General features: G+C 49.5%; 5 protein-coding genes across 5 annotated transcripts; 3 read left to right on the top strand and 2 right to left on the bottom strand.

Annotated features, from left to right (window-relative positions):
• Positions 1 to 851: 851 nt before the first annotated feature.
• N7529_001352 (uncharacterized protein) lies at positions 852 to 1,316 on the top strand (the record flags this gene model as incomplete). The annotated part of the gene is made up of 1 exon (XM_057236883.1): positions 852 to 1,316. The coding sequence occupies one exon, from the start codon at positions 852 to 854 to the stop codon at positions 1,314 to 1,316; it is 465 nt and encodes a 154-aa protein (XP_057101570.1).
• Positions 1,317 to 1,622: 306 nt separating this feature from the next.
• N7529_001351 (uncharacterized protein) lies at positions 1,623 to 2,720 on the bottom strand (the record flags this gene model as incomplete). The annotated part of the gene is made up of 1 exon (XM_057236882.1): positions 1,623 to 2,720. One exon carries the CDS (start codon positions 2,718 to 2,720, stop codon positions 1,623 to 1,625), a length of 1,098 nt encoding a protein of 365 aa, XP_057101569.1.
• Positions 2,721 to 5,196: 2,476 nt separating this feature from the next.
• Positions 5,197 to 8,401, top strand: N7529_001350 (uncharacterized protein; the record flags this gene model as incomplete). The annotated part of the gene is made up of 3 exons (XM_057236881.1): positions 5,197 to 7,030; positions 7,169 to 7,496; positions 7,681 to 8,401. The coding sequence occupies 3 exons, from the start codon at positions 5,197 to 5,199 to the stop codon at positions 8,399 to 8,401; spliced, it is 2,883 nt and encodes a 960-aa protein (XP_057101568.1).
• Positions 8,402 to 10,278: 1,877 nt separating this feature from the next.
• Positions 10,279 to 14,593, top strand: N7529_001349 (uncharacterized protein; the record flags this gene model as incomplete). Its single annotated transcript, XM_057236880.1, has 4 exons — positions 10,279 to 11,207; positions 11,259 to 12,908; positions 13,119 to 14,527; positions 14,586 to 14,593. 4 exons carry the CDS (start codon positions 10,279 to 10,281, stop codon positions 14,591 to 14,593), a joined length of 3,996 nt encoding a protein of 1,331 aa, XP_057101567.1.
• Positions 14,594 to 14,798: 205 nt separating this feature from the next.
• N7529_001348 (uncharacterized protein) lies at positions 14,799 to 16,079 on the bottom strand (the record flags this gene model as incomplete). The annotated part of the gene is made up of 1 exon (XM_057236879.1): positions 14,799 to 16,079. One exon carries the CDS (start codon positions 16,077 to 16,079, stop codon positions 14,799 to 14,801), a length of 1,281 nt encoding a protein of 426 aa, XP_057101566.1.
• Between the last annotated feature and the right edge of the window lie 3,348 nt (positions 16,080 to 19,427).

The raw sequence follows: 19,427 nt of genomic DNA, 5'->3' as shown, positions 1-19,427 counted from the left end.
CACATTCATATTGCTCACCATATTCATATTGCTCACCATATTCATTTTATTCAGCCATTCAACCCATATTAGGCTGAGGGCCCTTCCTAGCTGGCTAGTGGGCTGCTGAGCCTGCCTGGGCCGAGAATAGACTGAAATGGGATCACTGCTATGCCTGGTAGCTAATTAATGCCCTGGGCTGAGCTGAATGCCCTGCCCGGCCGGCCAATGGCGTGTTGAGCCTGTGTGGGCAATGAATGCCGTGCCTGGCTGGCCAATGGCGTGTTAAGCTTGTGTAGGCAGTGAATGCCCTGCCTGGCTGACCAATGGTGTGTTGAGCCTGTGTGGGCAGTCAATGCTCTGTATGGCTGGAAATGGACTGAAATAGGATGACTGCCATGCCTAAATGGGCCGAGGACCCTGCCTATGTGCCTCCGCCTCGTACAGAAATTCAACACACAGATCCTCCACCCCTCATCTTCTCCCTCACACACATCCCCCCACACAGAGATTCAACACACACATCCCTAACGATCTGTATAGGTTATATAGGCAAAGCAAGACTGAAATGGGATGATTGCCCTGCCTAGGTGAGCTGAGGGCCAGCCTATGTGGCTAATGGCAGCCCTACATAAGTGGGGAATCAGTGGTTGACCTGTCAATCTAAGGCCCGGGCCGAAATGCACTATGTCGATCATCGTATTCTATATATAGTTTTTGCAGGTGGGGTAACGGGGGCTGAAACGATCCCTCGGCCTATATTAAAATTCTGCTTACACTAACCTACCTGCCCTTTCTACTCTACTTTTCCTCTCACTTTCATCTTAGTTATCCTCCACTGTTTTCTTTCATTACTTACCCCCACTACCACTATGGAACATCAGCTTTTTCACCAGCCATCAACCACGCCCGTGATTGTATGCAAGCTATGTGAACATGTTATTCGACCAAAAGAGGTTTTTCGGCACCTCCAATCCGCGAATCATCGGATCCCGAAGCCAAAAGCGCGCCAAATTGCCGATGCAGTTCAACAATGGGAGCGTGCGGCGGAATGTGATGAATGGCAGCCACCACTAGTAGTGAATGAACCAATTCCTAATTTGCCTGTTTACTCGGATGGCATTTTATGTGAGCAAGGCCTATTTTGCCAATTTATTGCCCGGTCAACCACAACTATACGACAACACTGGCGTGATCATCATAGCTGGGTAGCTCCTATCAACCGGGGCGGTCGTCGGCGGCAGCATACTTCATCGGCTGCGGAGCAACAAATCCAGCAATTCACTCGTATCGTGCGATGCCAACGTGCGTTTCCTCAACGGCTCGGGTCCCATTAGACTGCGGCAACATCCTCAATATCCATGGATATCCACATATCCTCTCCGCAGATTGCGGATATAGTATATCACCCAATATCCGCAATCCTCAATTTTGTGGATATGGTATACCACCTAATATCCTCTGGATATTTGAGGATATCCAGTGGATATCAAACAGGCCAAACATGCCTAGCCTCACGACTCTTTTAAGTATGTATAATTTATGCAGTTTCCTACGTATTTTTAATGTAATCATAGTGTAATCATTAACTTTCAAGATTTCAATTTAGTAAATAAAATTCCGTTATCTCCATATAATATCAACTACCTTAAATCAATCTGAAATCCATCAGGTAACCTAGGCTGCTTTCGAATTCGTCCTGACCGTCCCAGCATGCTCTCATCTATTGGCATTTCTGGAAGGTCATCGTCATCTTCATCAAGAGATTCAGATAATCGTTTCTTTGATCGCTTACGCTGCACTTGCTTACTTTGATCATTATTCCTCTCATCATCTGAATCATCATTGCAGCTCCTCTTCTGTTGTGTGTCCTGTATGCTAGGCTCTTGATCCTCCTCTTCGTTGTCACTAATTGGCTCAAGAGTTTCAAGATGGAGCATTGGTTTCCGAGCTTGGTCTAATAACGCAGCTTCCCCAATAGAGAGATACTCCTTAATAACCTCTATCTCCTTCTGCTCAACGTCAAAATTAGTGGCGAATTGATGGAGCATTAATCCTCGGATGGTACTTGGTTTCAATTGACCGCGACGATAGTGGCAGATATCGCGAGCGCAATTGAATAATCGCTCAACGCCTGCACCACTAGCTGGGATCGAGAGAATATCCCGTGCTATCCTCGCAAGGATAGGAAACTCAAGCTCATGGTCTTTCCAGAATGCTCTTGGCTTCTGAATCTCAATCCCGCGGGCAAGATACCTCGCGATCTCATCATCTTCAGGCTTTGAGAGCTCATCCTGGGGCTGGTTTTGAGATGCACAAGCAGCATCTAGATCACCATATTCATCATCCGGGGCCTCTCTCGTGGTATCTTGTAAGACTGTATTATCTGAATCACGGTGAAGTATCTCTTTATATCGTTGAAACTCTCGCTTGAGAACTCCATGATAGTGATTAATATAGTCAATATCACCTTGCCAGTCTGACGATGCGAAATATCGAAGTTTCTTTGATGGGCAAAGGATTGTCGCGAGTGCATAGATATCGCCATATGATTCATAATCAGTCGCAGTGTAGTACTTTGAGAGCTTCCGCTTAGCAGTCTGAAGAGCCTGGAGCATATGCTTCTTCCAGACAACACCTTTATTCTTCAACTTACACTCAGCTTCATCTAGATGAGAGAAAAGCTTGTTATAAATACTATAGATGTTGTGTGTGGTAACATCCCTAGTCTTTGATAACATAGTGGTGAAGTCAAAGAAAGGCTTTGTGAGAAGAAGAAGATATTCAATCTGTCGCCACTCTTCTTGATCAAGTTTAAAGTGTAGATACTGATGATCTATACAATACTGGTCATAGAATGGTTGTAACCTTTTAGCACGATTGAGCATTATGAAGGTTGAGTTCCATCGGGTTTGGACATCCTGAATAGGAACCAAACGAGGCTCATTAGTTTGAAGAGCCATAAATGACTCCCGGCGTTGTGGGCTCGCATTAATAAAGACCGCAAGACCTCGGATCTTAGACTTTCTTATTAGAATAAACTCAGAAGCCTAAGGGAGATAGAGGACTGACCTTCTTTAAGGTATCTGCAATTTGCCGACTTGAGCCAGATTGTTTAGTCTGGAATGAATGTGTTCGCTCGTCAGGCCACTCTAGTTCAATCTCTTTATTAGGTGGCGTCACTTTCAGCTTCCCAAGAAGCTCATTTAAGCTTAATTGGATCACATGCGCAATACACGGAACTCGGAAGATTAAGGTATCTGGTTGGCTCTGCGACTGAATAGTCTCTTGGATGTTCATCACCAAGGTATTGTTGTTAGTTGCGTTATCTGTTGTCACAGATAAGACACGATTGGTGATTCCATGATTGTTCAAGAGCTGAGTAACGGTCTTACTTAGATTTTCACCAGTATGAGACCCATAAAGATGCTCAAATCCAAGAAGAACTTCACAATAATTCCAATCCTGATCAAGAAAGTAGCCTGTGATAGCCATGAAAGCTTGCTGAAATGGCGATGTCCAGCAATCAAGCGCTAGTGAAAGGCGACTCCCATCTGGAAGTCTTCCAAGAATCTCCTTCTGGTCATTTTTGACTGCAGAATCAAGATAACGTCGTATGCTTCGCGCGGATGGTATATCGATCTTGCTTTGAGCTTGTTGAATGACCTCTACTAGGTCCTTGAATTGGGTATGCTCCACGATTCGGAAGGGTAGGTGAGCCGCTGAGATAAAGTCTAGGATCGCTTTAACGAGACGCTCCTGGGAGAAAGGTTGGTGTTTTGGGATCGATGGCTTTAGGATAATTATCAAGATTAGCAAAAGAGATATTAAAAATCTTAATAATAGAGTAATATACCATCTTTCTTAGTAGCTGATCAACCCTCTGAGTAACTGGCTTCCGAGTACAGGTGCCTGCCTTAATATGTGCATTCATCGGTGATGACCCAGCACGGCGATATCTTGGATGAACAAGGGTACAGAGGCATGATATGCACATAACCTTTGGCTTGCCAGTCTTCTCATGTGCAACCTGATTGAAATTGTCCCAGACACTTGAAGTCTTTTTCCCATCCCAACGGATAGAGTCTTGTATATCAGGTGTTGATCCAGACTCTGTAGTTAACCACCAACTTATAAAGCGCTTACGAGATTCTTCCATCTCGCTACTAGGCTCAGAGGAATAGAGGACCCAATACTGCTGAAGAGGGAGGCCAACACGCGTAAGCGAGAGGGGTGCAATCGGAGATGAAATTTGAGACGTAGATGTCAATGGAGTTTGGCTGCTAATAAGCTCAGAGATATCATCTGAATAAAGAAGGTCGGTATTTAGACCTAGATCTGAATCAGCGCAGAAGGAGTAGTGGGATTGAGATGCTTGTGAGTAAGACATGGTGTACTTGATCACTATGTCAGAGAGAGAGAGAAACTTACATATAGAACGAGCTGAAAATATCAGAATTATGGCAAATATGCTGTAACTCGTAAGTTGCGGGTGCGTACTTGACATCTCTTACTTTTGATGGCGATGATTGGCTATTACTAATCACTGGTGTGGATATTTGAGGATAATTGAGGATATATTGTGGATATCCGCATGGATATCCTTGGATATCCTCAACCTTGCCGCCATATTCACCAAGTCCGCTGTCAACAACATTGGAGCTTCCGACCGGTAATCTTCGAGAGAATCTATTTAGAATCATTATATACTTGAAAGTTAGGCTTAGATCATTAATTTAAAGCTAAATTAACTAAATTTGACCGGGAAATGGCGAGTTTGGTCAAATATACTTAGTTCAGCTGAGAGATGCTATACTTCTTCCATGAGTAAATATATATTTCCATGGTAAAGTAAAGTGAAATAACAAAAAATCATGGTTTCCCCCTAATACACTTTGAAAATAAAGATTGATGCTATAAGTAATAATGAAGCTAATAAATATTGGTTAATACATAGGTATTACTTAATATTTCATTGGGAAATAGGATAAATAAGGGTAGTAGTATGGTCAGGACCAAACCTGTGTATCTTTTGTTCTGAAAAATAAATTAATAAGCTGTATAAGAGGCACATGACGACCCCTAAGTAGATAATCAAGCGAGAGTTATGCTAGTGCGGATATCCGCAGAATATCCTCATATCCTCGCGGATATCCATGGATATCCTCATTGAGGATATGGTATGAAAGTAATATCCATTATCCTCAATTTGCGGATATGGTATTGAGCCTAATATCCAATGGAGAGGATATGCCGCAGTCTAGGTCCCATTATATCCGCGTTCAAACGCTCGGAGCCGAGGCTATTCCCGAGGCCGATTCGCTAGCAATATCTGATCATAATAGTCAGGTGATTGATCAGATGGAAAGAGCATATACCGAAAGACAAGAGCTCCCCCAGGTGATCGTGGCTAGCCAGCGAGACGAGACGAATCCATGGCTTCGGAGGACCCAATGGGCCGTCTATCTCCAGGGGATCAACCCGCACGACCTAGTGGACTGTGTCCGAGCCCCCGATCCCGAATCACTCGATCAGACCGAGCAAGTTGCCTATGCAATTTGGAATTCAATGGCCGCTGTAGCTCGCATCAGCCAGTTGATCTGCACTAAAACGAGCCACACCATTCGGTGCGAGGCTGTTCGGACTGAACGGGATCGCCTACCCCATCAACCACTACAAGCATATATGGATGCTGATAACGTTAAGCGACACACGATCCCGTGGCAGCAGATTCTCATGTTTTTCACGCGCACGCAGGCCCCACATGATTGGGCTAGCCCCCACTACAGGTTTTCCAAACGCCAGCGAGCGGCTTGGGCCACATTATGGAGACTAGCCCAGGCAGAGCTTAGTGCCTCACCCATCGTAGGCCAGGACAGAGCAGGCCATTCCAACACAGGGCAGGGCAGGACAGGCCATTCCAACACAGGCCATGGCAGGGCAGGCCATTCCAACACAGGCCATTCCAACACAGGCCATTCCAACACAGGCCATTCCAACACAGGCCATTCCAACACAGGCCATTCCAACACAGGCCATTCCAACACAGGCCATTCCAACACAGGCCATTCCAACACAGGCCATTCCAACACAGGCCATTCCAACACAGGCCATTCCAACACAGGCCATTCCAACACAGGCCAGGGCAGTGAAGATCTGAGCAGTTCGGACCAAAGCAGTATACATTCAGAAAGTGATTCCGAGGACCAACAGGACCAAATCACTGGCGAATCCCCCTTTCAGCTCACTCCCCTTGACTCCGCCTGTCTCGACTTTTGCATTGAGCTGTTAAACCACCGAACTAAGGTCGAGGACTATGAGAGCGCGCTCATCTGCGCTAGCGCGGTGCTTGGACGTGGAGAGGCAGGCTGGGGCACTGCCCAGAGCTATCCTCCAATCTTGTCAAAAGTGATTAAGATTGCTCGGTTTATGGTGGTCCACAAAGCATTAAAGCTAGACCCAACGGCCGAGAAGATGATCCACCAACTAGCTACGCATCAGATGGCTGGCGAATGGGATACAGAGAGTCCGTTAGATTCACCTGATTTCACGTTTTTAACGCAATCAACGGACGATTCGTTTTACAACGATAACGGTGGCCTAGATCAGGGCACACCTCCGTCATCGCACTTTATTCAGTTTAGCCAGGGCCATAGCCAGGTCCACACACAGGGCCACACACAGGGCTATAGCCAACGGTCATTCCGGGAGTGGGTGACCGAGATGGTCAGCCAGTTTATGGTCCGCGGCACCAACAGTCCAATGCAGTGGCTGTTAGATCTACGCACCTACGGCTTAAAGATCCATTATAACAGCACCGCCACAGGCCATGTTGGCTGGATGAACCAAGACCAGCTGTTATATCAACACTACAGTTTCACTATGGGTGACTTCCGCGGCTTTACCCACGGCCTCGTAAGCTCCACACGCCAGATACTACACGAAGAGCTCCTGTTTAGTCAGGCTAGCTCAGTTCCCACGATCCCGTGGCAGGCTATCTATGATGATCCCACCGAGACCGCGCACGGGTGGAGCTTTCTGAAAGACACCCGTACGGTATGGCCTGTGGCCGGTAGCGAATGGATGGTGAATCGGGTCCGAAACGAGAGACCACTCCAGCATCGTTTCATCGAGTCTAGTGCCGGCCGGCTCCGAATGTCGAATGTGCACAGTTATCTCTAACGGGTAGTCCATTTCCGCGAGAAACTAGCTATTGCTATTCACGTCAGCGGAGGCCAGCCTGCACGGGCACCAGAGCTGTTAAGCATTCGGCACTACAATACTGATAGTGGAGGCCACCGGAATGTGTTTGTCGAAGATGGTCTGGTAGCGTTTGTTACGCAGTACCACAAAGGGTTTTATAGTACGAACGACGTGAAGGTTATTCATCGGTATCTACCCCGGGAAGTCGGTGAGCTAGTGGTTTGGTATCTATGGCTAGTGCTGCCGTTTGTGGAGAGATTGGAGGCGTACACACAGAAGGTGCGCGGGGAGGCATCTGATGCTGAGACGACCGGGTACGTTGGATATATATATACCCCCCTCACACACACCTAACACACCCAACACACAGATCAACACAGAGATCAACACACAGTTCAACACAGAGATCAAACACACACATATATATATATGCCCCCGCTCTCTCACACACACACACCCAACACACACATATATATACACTAACACATTCACTACCAGCCCCCGTCGACAGGCATATCTATGGTCCCCTGACCCTGGCACCGGCCGACAGTGGTCTTCAGAGAGACTCAGAGAAGTTCTAAAGCGAGAAACCACCATTGGTTTGAACGGGCACGCCATCAATCTCCATGCATACCGAGACATCGCTATTGGGATCAGCCGACGATTCATGCGGCCATCGAGCATATTCCCCAATAATGCCCAACAGGACAGCCGGGCCGAGGCATCCCAAGAAGATGACGAAGATGGGATCAATGCCGAGCAATGGATGGGCCATATTGCCGATCTCCAAGCAGCCCATTCATCCCATGTGGCCGGGATGATCTATGGCCGCGGGATCACCGAGCAGCCCGGTACAACGGCCCACCGGCGAGAGATGTTTCGGCTCAGCAGCACCGATTGGCACCGCTTTCTAGGCTTTGTGTCCGCTGATGACGGAGGGGCCGAGAGCGCATTAGGGCTCGCGCAGCCTTCGCCATGGCAAAAGGAAGCTGAGATGAGCCGTACGGAGCGCCGGTGGCAGCTAGCTCAGGCCGCCATCGAGCCCGAAATGCAACGGATGATGGGCAACACCGGGCTACGGCTTCGAGGGGTGCAGGCACCGGCATTAGCTGCCATTCAACAGGGCCAGAGCCTATCCCACGGGGGTACCTGGAGTCACGGTGACTCCAGGTTAGGGTTTTTCTTTTACTATGGGAGGAAAAGTGGGTCCATACCCTGACTTCAGGTTAACTTCTCACCCTGACTCCTTTGGTCTAGAGGCCTCTGATCGATCTGAAAATTTAGGAAGTTAAAATGGCGTATATGAATTTGCCCCTATTTGCTCCGGAGCATGCACAGCCCTCTGGTTGTCGAGAAAATGGTGATTGAAAATGTCGGGTTTTTCGAGATGTTTTGATGGGGTGCGGGAATCTGGAGGTGCGACCGGGGCCTGAGGCAGCCACTTGGTCACCACGATAAGATAAGCGGGTCGCATCCTGACTTCAGGTAAACTTCGCACCCCCACTGCCGAGGGCTACAGACCTCTGATGGATCTGAAATTTGCAGAGGTTATAATATAGAGTGATTTATTTATCTCTGTTAATTTTTAGAATATAGGAGCATATATATGTGGGGTGGAGGGTGATCAAAAATGGGAGATGTTTTGATGGGGGACAAGAAAGGCTTGGCACTACAGCCATACAATACTCCCATTCCCATATCATATCTTTCAAACCATCCATGTTATTCACACTATATATGCCATTCATGGGATCCAGCCATTGGTTTTTTTCACCACATTCATGTTACTCGCACTATGCATGGCATTTATGCTGCTCACCATATTTATATTATTCACTAGATTTATATATTCACTAGATTTATATATGCACCATATTTATGTTATTCACCATATTCACGTTATTAGGCCATTCATATTGCTCAGCTGTTCGTGTTGCTTACCATATTCATATTATTCACCCATTCATGTTGATCAGCCATTCATATTACTCAGCTATTCGTGTTGCTCACTACATTCATGTTATTCAGCTATTCATGTTGCTTACCATATTCATGTTATTCACCCATTCATGTTGCTTACCACATTCATGTTGCTTACCACATTCATGTTGCTCAGCTATTCGTGTTGCTCACCACATTCATGTTATTCAGTCATTCGTGTTACTCCGCCATTCATGTTATTCAGCCATTCCTAACATATATGCCATTCATGTTGCTCAGCTATTCGTGTTGCTCACCATATTCATGTTATTCAGCCATTCAAACCAGATTAGGCTAATTGTTATATATATATATATGATGAATGCCGTGCTATATGAGCAATTAATGCCCTAGGAAAGGCTGAATGCCCTGCCTGCCTGGCCAATGGCGTGTTGAGCCCATGTGGGCAACGACTGCCTTGAGATGGGATGACTGGGCGACCTAGATGGCCAATGAATGACCTGGGCTGAGCTGAGTGCCCTTCCTGTGTGGCCAATAGCGTGTTGAGCCTATGTGGGCAATGAATGCCCTCCTTGGCTGGCCAATGGGCTGCTGAGCCTGTGTGGGCAGTGAATGCCCTGCCTGGCTGGCCAATGAGCTGCTGAGCCTGTATGGGCTGGGAATGGACTGAAATGGGATGACTACCATGCCTTAACGGGCAGAGGGCCCTTCCTGGCTGGCCAATGAGCTGCTGAGCCTGTATGGGCTGGGAATGGACTGAAATGGGATGACTGCCATGCCTGAATGGGCTGAGGGCCCTTACTGGCTGGCTAATGGGCTGCTGAGCCTATATGGGCTGGGAAAGGACTGAAACGGGATGACTGCCCTGCCTAGGTGAGCTGAGGGCCAGCCTATGTGGCTAGTGGCAGCACTGCATATGTGGGGAATCAGTGGTTGACCTGTCAATCTAAGGCCCGGGCCGAAACGCACTATGTCGATCATCGTATTCTATATATAGTGTGTGCAGGTGGGGTAACGGGGGCTGAAACGATCCCCCGGCCTATTTTGAAATTCTTCTCACACTAACCTGCCCGCCCTTTCTACTCTGCTTTTCCTATCTCTTTCATCTTAGTTATCCTTCACTGTTTTCTTTCATTACTTACCCCCACTACCACAATGGAACATCAGCTTTTTCACCAGCCATCAACCACGCCCGTGATTGTATGTAAGCTATGTGAATATGGTGTTCGACCAAAAGAGGTTTCTCGCCACCTCCAATCTGCTAATCATCGGATGCCGAAGCCGAAAGCGCGCCAAATTGCCGAGGCAGTTCAACAATGGGAGCGTACGGCAGAATGTGATGAATGGCAGCCACTATTAGTGGTGAATCAGCCTCTTCCCAATTTGCCTGTTTATTCAGATGGCATTTTATGCGAGCAAGGCCCGATGTGCCAGTTCGTTGCCCGGTCAATTAGCACTATGCGTGTTCACTGGCGTGATCATCATAGCTGGGTAGCCCCTACAAACCGGGGCGGTCGTCGGCGGCAGCATACTTCATCAGCTGCGGAGCAACAAATCCAGCAATTCACTCGAATCGTCCGATGCCAACGTGCGTTTAATCACGGGCTAGGGTCCCATTACATCCGCGTTCAAACCCTCGGAGCCGAGGCCATTCCCGGGGCTGATCTGTTAGCAATGTCTGATCATAATAGTCAGGTGATTGATCAGATGGAAAGAGCATATGCCGAAAGAGAAGAGCTCCCCCAGGTGATCGTGGCCAGCCAGCGAGACGAGACGAATCCATGGCTTCGGAGGACCCAGTGGGCCGTCTATCTCCAGGGGATCAACCCGCACGACCTAGTGGACTGTGTCCGAGCCCCCGATCCCGAATCTGTTGATCAGACCGAGCAAGCTACCTATGCAATTTGGAATTCAATGGCCGCTGTGGCTCGCATCAGCCAGTTGATCTGCACCAAAACGAGCCACACTATTCGGTGCGAGGCTGTTCGGACTGAGCGGGATCGCCTGCCCCATCAACCACTACAAGCATATATGGATGGTGATAATGTTAAGCGACACACGGTCCCATGGCAGCAGATTCTCATGTTTTTCACGCGCACGCAGGCCCCACATGATTAGGCTAGCCCCCACTACAGGTTTTCCAAACGCCAGCGAGCGGCATGGGCCACATTATGGAGACTAGCCCAGGCAGAGCTTGGTGCCTCACCCATTGTAGGCCAGGGCAGAGCAGGCCATTCCAACGCCAGCCAGGGCAGGGCAGGCCATTCCAACGCCGGCCAGGACAGGGCAGGCCAATCCAACACAGGGCAGGCCAACACAGGCCATTCCAACACAGGGCAGGCTAACACAGGCCATTCCAACGCCGGCCAGGGCATTGAAGACCTGAGCAGTTCGGACCAAAGCAGTGTGCATTCAGGAAGTGATTCCGAGGACCAACAGGTCCAAATCACTAGCGAATCTCCCTTTCAGCTCACGCCCCTTGACTCCGCCTGTCTGGATTTTTGCATTGAGCTGTTAAACCACCGAACTAAGGTCGAGGACTATGAGAGCGCGCTCATCTGCGCTAGCGCGGTGCTTGGACGTGGGGAGGCAGGCTGGGGCACTGCCCAGAGCTATCCCCCAATCTTGTCAAAAGTGATTAAGATTGCCCGGTTTATGGTGGTCCACAAAGCATTAAAGCTAGACCCAACGGCCGAGAAGATGATCCACCAACTAGCTACGCATCAGATGGCTGGCGAATGGGATACAGAGAGTCCGTTAGATTCGCCTGATTTCACGTTTTTAACGCAAACAACGGACGATTGGTTTTACAACGATGACGGTGGCCTAGATCAGGGGGCACCACAGTCATCGCACTTTGTTCAGTTTAGCCAGGGCCACAGCCAGGGCCAGAGTGAGAGCAACAGCCAGAGTGAGAGCTACGCCCACACCCAGGGTTACAACCCCCCTCGGCACCATAGCCAACGATCATTCCGGGAGTGGGTGACCGAGATGGTCAGCCAGTTTATGGTACGGGGCACCAATAGCCCAATGCAGTGGCTGTTAGATCTACGCACCTACGGCTTAAAGATCCATTATAACAGCACCGCCACAGGCCATGTTGGCTGGATGAACCAAGACCAGCTGTTATATCAACACTACAGTTTCACTATGGGTGACTTCCGCGGCTTTACCCACGGCCTCGTAAGCTCCACACGCCAGATACTACACGAAGAGCTCCTGTTTAGTCAGGCTAGCTCAGTTCCCACGATCCCGTGGCAGGCTATGTTTGATGATCCTACCGAGACCGCGCACGGGTGGAGCTTTCTAAAAGATACTCGCACGGTATGGCCTGTGGCCGGTAGCGAATGGATGGTGAATCGGGTCCGAAACGAGAGACCACTCCAGCATCGTTTCATCGAGTCTAGTGCCGGCCGGCTCCGAATGTCGAATGTGCACAGTTATCTCCAACGGGTAGTCCATTTCCGCGAGAAACTAGCTATTGCTATTCACGTCAGCGGAGGCCAGCCTGCACGGGCACCAGAGCTGTTAAGCATTCGGCACTACAATACCGATAGTGGAGGCCACAGGAATGTGTTTGTCGAAGATGGTCTGGTAGCGTTTGTTACGCAGTACCACAAAGGGTTTTATAGTACGAACGACGTGAAGGTTATTCATCGGTATCTACCCCGGGAAGTAGGTGAGCTAGTGGTTTGGTATCTATGGCTAGTGCTGCCGTTTGTGGAGAGATTGGAGGCGTACACACAGAAGGTGCGCGGGGAGGCATCTGATGCTGAGACGACTGGGTACGTTGGATATATATACACCCCCTCACACACACACCCAACACACAGATCAACACACAGATCAACACAGAGATCAACACAGAGATCAACACAGAGATCAACACACAGTTCAACACAGAGATCAAACATATATATATATATGCCCCCGCTCTCTCTCACACGCACCCACCCAACACACACATATATATACACTAACACGTTAACTACCAGCCCCCGTCGACAGGCATATCTATGGTCCCCTGACCCTGGCACCGGCCGGCAGTGGTCCTCGGAGAGACTGAGAGAAGCGCTAAAGCGAGAAAGCACCATTGGTTTGAACGGGCACGCCATCAATCTCCATGCATACCGAGACATCGCCATTGGGATCAGCCGACGATTCATGCGGCCATCGAGCATATTCCCCAATAATGCCCAACAGGACAGCCGGGCCGAGACATCCCAAGAAGATGACGAAGATGGGATCAATGCCGAGCAATGGATGGGCCATATTGCCGATCTCCAAGCTGCCCATTCATCCCATGTGGCCGGGATGATCTATGGCCGCGGGATCACCGAGCAGCCCGGTACAACGGCCCACCGGCGAGAGATGTTTCGGCTCAGCAGCACCGATTGGCACCGCTTTCTAGGATTTGTGTCCGCTGATGACGGAGGGGCCGAGAGCGCATTAGGGCTCGCGCAGCCTTCGCCATGGCAAAAGGAAGCTGAGATGAGCCGTACGGAGCGCCGGTGGCAGCTAGCCCAGGCCGCCATCGAGCCTGAGATGCAACGGATGATAGGTAACACCGGGCTACGGCTTCGAGGGGTGCAGGCACCGGCATTAGCCGCCATTCAACAGGGCCAGAGCCCAGTGGTGGCTGTGATGCCCACCGGGGGCGGCAAGAGCCTGCTATTCATGCTACCCGCGTGGATCAGCCCCCGAGGGGTAACGGTGGTCGTAGTGCCGTTAATTGCACTACGGGGTGATCTCGTCCACCGTTGCCGGCAGCTCGGCATCGCATGTGTGGAATGGGAGAGCCGGCGGCCGGCCGATCAGGCATCTATCGTACTGGTTACGCCCGAATCAGCTATTACGGAGGACTTTATGACGTTTTTGAACAGGCAGCGGCTCGGTCATCGGCTAGATCGAATTGTGATTGATGAATGCCACGTTGTGCTAAATGACCAAAGCCAATTCCGGCCTGCCATGGCCCAACTGGGCAGGTTGATCGTGGCCCAGGCCCAGATGATATATCTTACGGCTACGTTACCCCCGGCAGCCGAGGACCAGCTATTCCGGCGTTTACGGACTACCCGCGAGAAGGCCCATATGTTTCGAGCGCGGACCCATCGGACTAATGTTGCGTACCGGCTCTGGCAACCCAACGTGCCGAGTCGGTACCGAAACGGCTACGATTGGATCGAGCGTCCCGAGATCGTGAGATTCATTCAGGACCGTGTTTGGCGTGCCCGCTGCGCGGCTGGCCGAGTGGTCATTTATGGGCCCACTACTAAGATCGTCGAGCACATTGCCCAGATCGTAGGCAGTGAAGCATACCATAGCCGAGTACTCGATCGTCCGGGCGTGCTAGCCCGATTTCAGGCTCATCCCACCGGGGTGGTGGCCGCAACCAGTGCGCTTGGTATGGGGGTTGATATCCCCAACATCCGGTGTATCATTCACATCGGGGTGCCGCGCAGTCTGTTAGACTACGCGCAAGAGAGTGGGCGAGCGGGCCGGGATGGGGACCGCAGTGAGGCCATTATCATTCAGCCCGAGGGGTTCCAGCGGCCAATATGGGACCAAATCCATGAGGACCCCATCAAGGCTCAGGCCGAGCAGAGCCGGCTAGATCGTTATATATATAACGGAGGGTGTCGACGGGTTATTCTCGATGAGTATCTCGATGGGCATCAAAGGCAGTATTGCGGGGATTCTGAAGCTATGGAACAACGTTGTGATGGCTGTGATCCGGAGTGGCTAGCTAACGAAGAAGAGCTGGCTGTTGAGGGGGGCAGTGGTGGGGGCAGTGGTAGGGGCAGTGATAGGGGCAGTGAGATGGCCAGTGAGATGGCCAGTGAGAGAAACAGCCCAGCCCAGGGCCCAGCCCCAACATATAGGTCGGAGCCCATGGAAGATATCCAGTACGGTTCAATTGAGGCCAGCCACGATGCCCAAGGACCGAGGCCATTATCGAGCGAGTCGGAGGCCAGTGGCCAGCGCAGTGATAGCGAATCGACTACGTTTCGATCCCAAGTTCGATCCACCAGTCCAATGTATCGGCGGAGTGATGAACCAGGCAGGCACCACTTAGCCGCGCCAGAACGGCCGGTGCAGTCATCAGGGCATTCAGGATCATCATTACCCGCCCAGCTCAGCCATTCAGCCCAGATCAGCCATTCACGCCCAGCAGCCCAGCCAGGCCATTCAGGCACAGCAGGCCATTCAGGCACAGCAGGCCATTCAGGCACAGCAGGCCATTCAGGCACAGCAGGCCATTCAGGCACAGCAGGCCATTCAGGCACAGCAGGCCATTCAGGCACAGCAGGCCATTCAGGCACAGCAGGCCATTCAGGCACAGCAGGCCATTCAGGCACAGCAGGCCATTCAGGCACAGCAGGCCATTCAGGCACAGCAGCCCATTCAGGCACAGCAGCCCATTCAGGCACAGCAGCCCATTCAGGCACAGCAGCCCATTCAGGCACAGCAGCCCATTCAGGCACAGCAGCCCATTCAGGCACAGCAGCCCATTCAGGCACAGCAGCCCATTCAGGCACAGCAGCCCATTCAGGCACAGCAGCCCATTCAGGCACAGCAGCCCATTCAGGCACAGCAGCCCATTCAGGCACAGCAGCCCATTCAGGCACAGCAGCCCATTCAGGCACAGCAGCCCATTCAGGCACAGCAGCCCATTCAGGCACAGCAGCCCATTCAGGCACAGCAGCCCATTCAGGCACAGCAGCCCATTCAGGCACAGCAGCCCATTCAGGCACAGCAGCCCATTCAGGCACAGCAGCCCATTCAGGCACAGCAGCCCATTCAGGCACAGCAGCCCATTCAGGCACAGCAGCCCATTCAGGCACAGCAGCCCATTCAGGCACAGCAGCCCATTCAGGCACAGCAGCCCATTCAGCCCAGCTCAGCCATTCAGGCCGGCAAGACCCGTTATTACCCGCAAGTTCAGCTCCGTGCATACCAACAGAGGCCGCCCAACGGTTTCAACGCCAGGACCGAGAGAGAGAGGCAGCCCGGGTTAGTTACCAGCAAGCCCGCCAAGAGATCAGTGCCGGGCTCGAGTTTTTACAGCAACAGGCGCAGTTATGGGTCGGACGATGCTGGTTTTGTGCCCAACGCGGGCTTCATGAGCAGCATGACTTATACGAGTGCGGGGCACAGGCACAGTCCGGCTACACATCGGCAAAGAGTTGGTGGATTCGTGTGCGGCGGCAGATTAAATATGCGGTATTCGCCGGGTGCTTTGGGTGCGGGATGCCACAGGCGATCTGCGATCGATATATTAGTGGCGGGCAGGGGCAGTGTATGTACCGGGGGCTGTTATTATCGGGGGTGGCAATGATGGTGTACAGCGAGGGCAGTGAGACAATTCAGGAGGCGTGGGCTCAGCGGCTACAAACACAGGGAGTGCAGATGGAGAATGAGGGTGAGCTTGTACGGTTTTTGGGATCCCGGTTTGACGGAGATACGGTGCAGCTCGTGCACGAATATATATGGCTTCGAAGGAGGTGGATCGAGTATGGCGAGAGGGTATAGGGCGAGTTCAGATATATATAGGTGAATTCAATAAAGATGTACGGGAGGTATCAGATACATTACTAAGAATTCGGCAATATAGAGAACAAGGATAGTATAGAGGGGGAATAGCTTAGGCAGGGCATGAATTACCAACACAGGCTATATAGGACATTAATCGGCCATGGAGGGTATTTATTGGCCATAGAGAGCATGCATTGGCTAGAGAGAGCATGCATTGGCTAGAGAGAGCATGCATTGGCTAGAGAGAGCATGCATTGGCCATGTAGAGCATTGATTGGCCATGTAGAGCATTCATTGGCCATGGAGAGCATGCATTGGCCAGAGAGAGTATGCATTGGCCAGAGAGAGCATGCATTAGCCATGGAGAGCGTTTATTAGCCAGACAGGGCATGCAGAGTATTTAATAGCCATGGAGGGCATTCATTGGCTAGAGAAATCATTCGTTAGCCAGAGAGAGCATTCATTGACCAGAGAGAGCATTCATTAGCCAGAGAGAGCATACATTGGCCAGGTAGGGCATTCATTGGCCATAGAGAGCATTCATTGGCCATAGAGAGCATTCATTGGCCATGGAGAGCATGCATTGGCCAGAGAGAGCATGCATTGGCCATGTAGAGCATTCATTGGCCATGGAGGGCAGGCATTAGCCAGAGAGAGCATTCATTGGCCAGAGAGAGCATTTATTGGCCAGAGAGAGCAGGCATTAGCCATAGAGGGCATTCATTGCCCGCCCAAATCATCCCATCATTACCACCACAGGTCGATCAATCACACCATTCACACCATTTATTTGTAATATAGGCAGGGCATTGATCACCAGCCCAGTCACGCCGTATAGGGCAGGCGTTACCCACATAGGCGGGGCATTTAGCACAGATATATATAGTATAACCACCACATTCAGGCAGGGCATTCATTACGCACATAAGCTATGGATTCGTTACCGATATATATAGTATAGCGATCACATTCAGGAAGGGCATTAATCAACCATACAAGGCAGGCATTACACTGATAAATATATAAGAATGATCGCATTTAACAAGGGCATTCATTAAAGATATATATAGATCAGACATCACATATAGGGAGGGCATTTATCGGCGGCGGAGTATTACCATACCGAGCATTACCAACACCGGCTCGGCAGGCATTACCGGCGCAGCTCAGGCATTTCGGGCAGGCATTCCCCATATAGGCAGTACAGGCATCACCGGCCCAGGTCAGCGTTTCACAGCATTTAGGCCCGTCGTTGCCAAGCCCGGTCAGGCGGTGTATATATCCGGTTTTATTATTATAAGCTCGCGTAGTCAGGCAAGGATATTAACAGTATATTACATATATATATAGCTTCGAAGGTAGTACATTAAATATTCGGAGAAAATATCGGCGAATATATATTCGTTCATATATGGAGTATATAATATATATATATATTATAACTTCAGGGTAGACATATATCGGAAAGGGTTTTACATCGTGGTTCGGTCAAGGATCGATATACATTTAGCGATAAGTATATAAACGGGGATTTGAAAGACGAGAGGAGAGGAATATCAGTAATCGATACGGACTAGTAATAGATAGACGGGTAAGGGTGTTTAATTAAGAGAGGGGTAAAGTTTTGTAATCAGGAGAGGGGTTAGGGATAGTAATGGATTCAGGGGTAAGAGATAGTAATAGATTCAGGGGTAAGAGATAGTAGTAAAGAAAGAGAGACGGGATAGTAAGAAGTCAAGAAGATAGAATTATAGTATAGCGAGGGGTAAGGGTTTACAGTATAGCGAGGGGTGAGGGTTACAGATAAGGGGTGAGGGTTATAGTAGTTCGAGGGGTCAGGGTTATAGATAAAGGGGTGAGGGTTACAGATAAGGGTTGAGGGTTACAGATGAGGGGTGAGGGTTATAGATGAGGGGTGAGCGTTATAGATAAGGGGTGAGGGATAGTAATAGATTAAGGAGTAAGAGATAGTAGTAAAGAGAGGGATCCGGGATAGTAATTCGTAAAGAAGATCGAATACGAGGATATAAGGGGCAAGGGTTTATAGTACAACTCGGGGTATAGGATAGTCATAGTTTTTAGAGGGTAAATTATGGTAATTTATAAAGAATCGATAATATAAAGAAAAGTGCAAGATAGTTAGAAACAGAGGGATCAGGGTTTTAGATAAGGGGTGAGGGTTATAGTAGTTCCAGGGGTCAGGGTTAACAGCGGTTTTCGAGGTAAGGGTCCGTAGCAGTGAAAGTTCAAGTGGTTACCAAGCGCGGTCAGGCAGCATATATATCAGGGTTTAATATTATCGGGCGAGGGTAGTCAGGCAAGCGTAAAAATGGTATATTAAATATATATATAAGTTCGAAGGGAGTACATAGAATATAACGAGAAGACAGCGGCGAATATATATTTCAAGATATGTAGTATATATAATATATCGATATTATCCGTTCCGGGGAATGATATATCCGCGAAGGATTGATAGGGTAGTTAGGTTTCGGATAGATAGATATAGATATAAAGAGGGACATACAATAGGAGGAGAGATTAATATCAGTGATAGATATCGATTCGTAATCGATAGAGGGGTAAGGATAGTAATAGATTTCGGGATCCGGGATAGGAATCATTAAAGAAGATGGAATATCAGGACATTCAGGGATTTGGAATTATCATATAGCTCGGGGCAAGGGGTTATAGTATAGCGGGGGGTGAAAGATAGTTATAGTTTATAGAGGATAAGTTAACGTAATAGATCAAGAATCGATAGTATA

This window comes from Penicillium soppii, assembly GCF_028829465.1.
Source record: "Penicillium soppii strain IBT 18220 chromosome Unknown utg000002l, whole genome shotgun sequence".
Taxonomy (NCBI): domain Eukaryota; kingdom Fungi; phylum Ascomycota; class Eurotiomycetes; order Eurotiales; family Aspergillaceae; genus Penicillium; species Penicillium soppii.
Note: the sequence above shows the minus strand (reverse complement) of the source record. Positions and strands in the feature narration are given on the sequence as shown.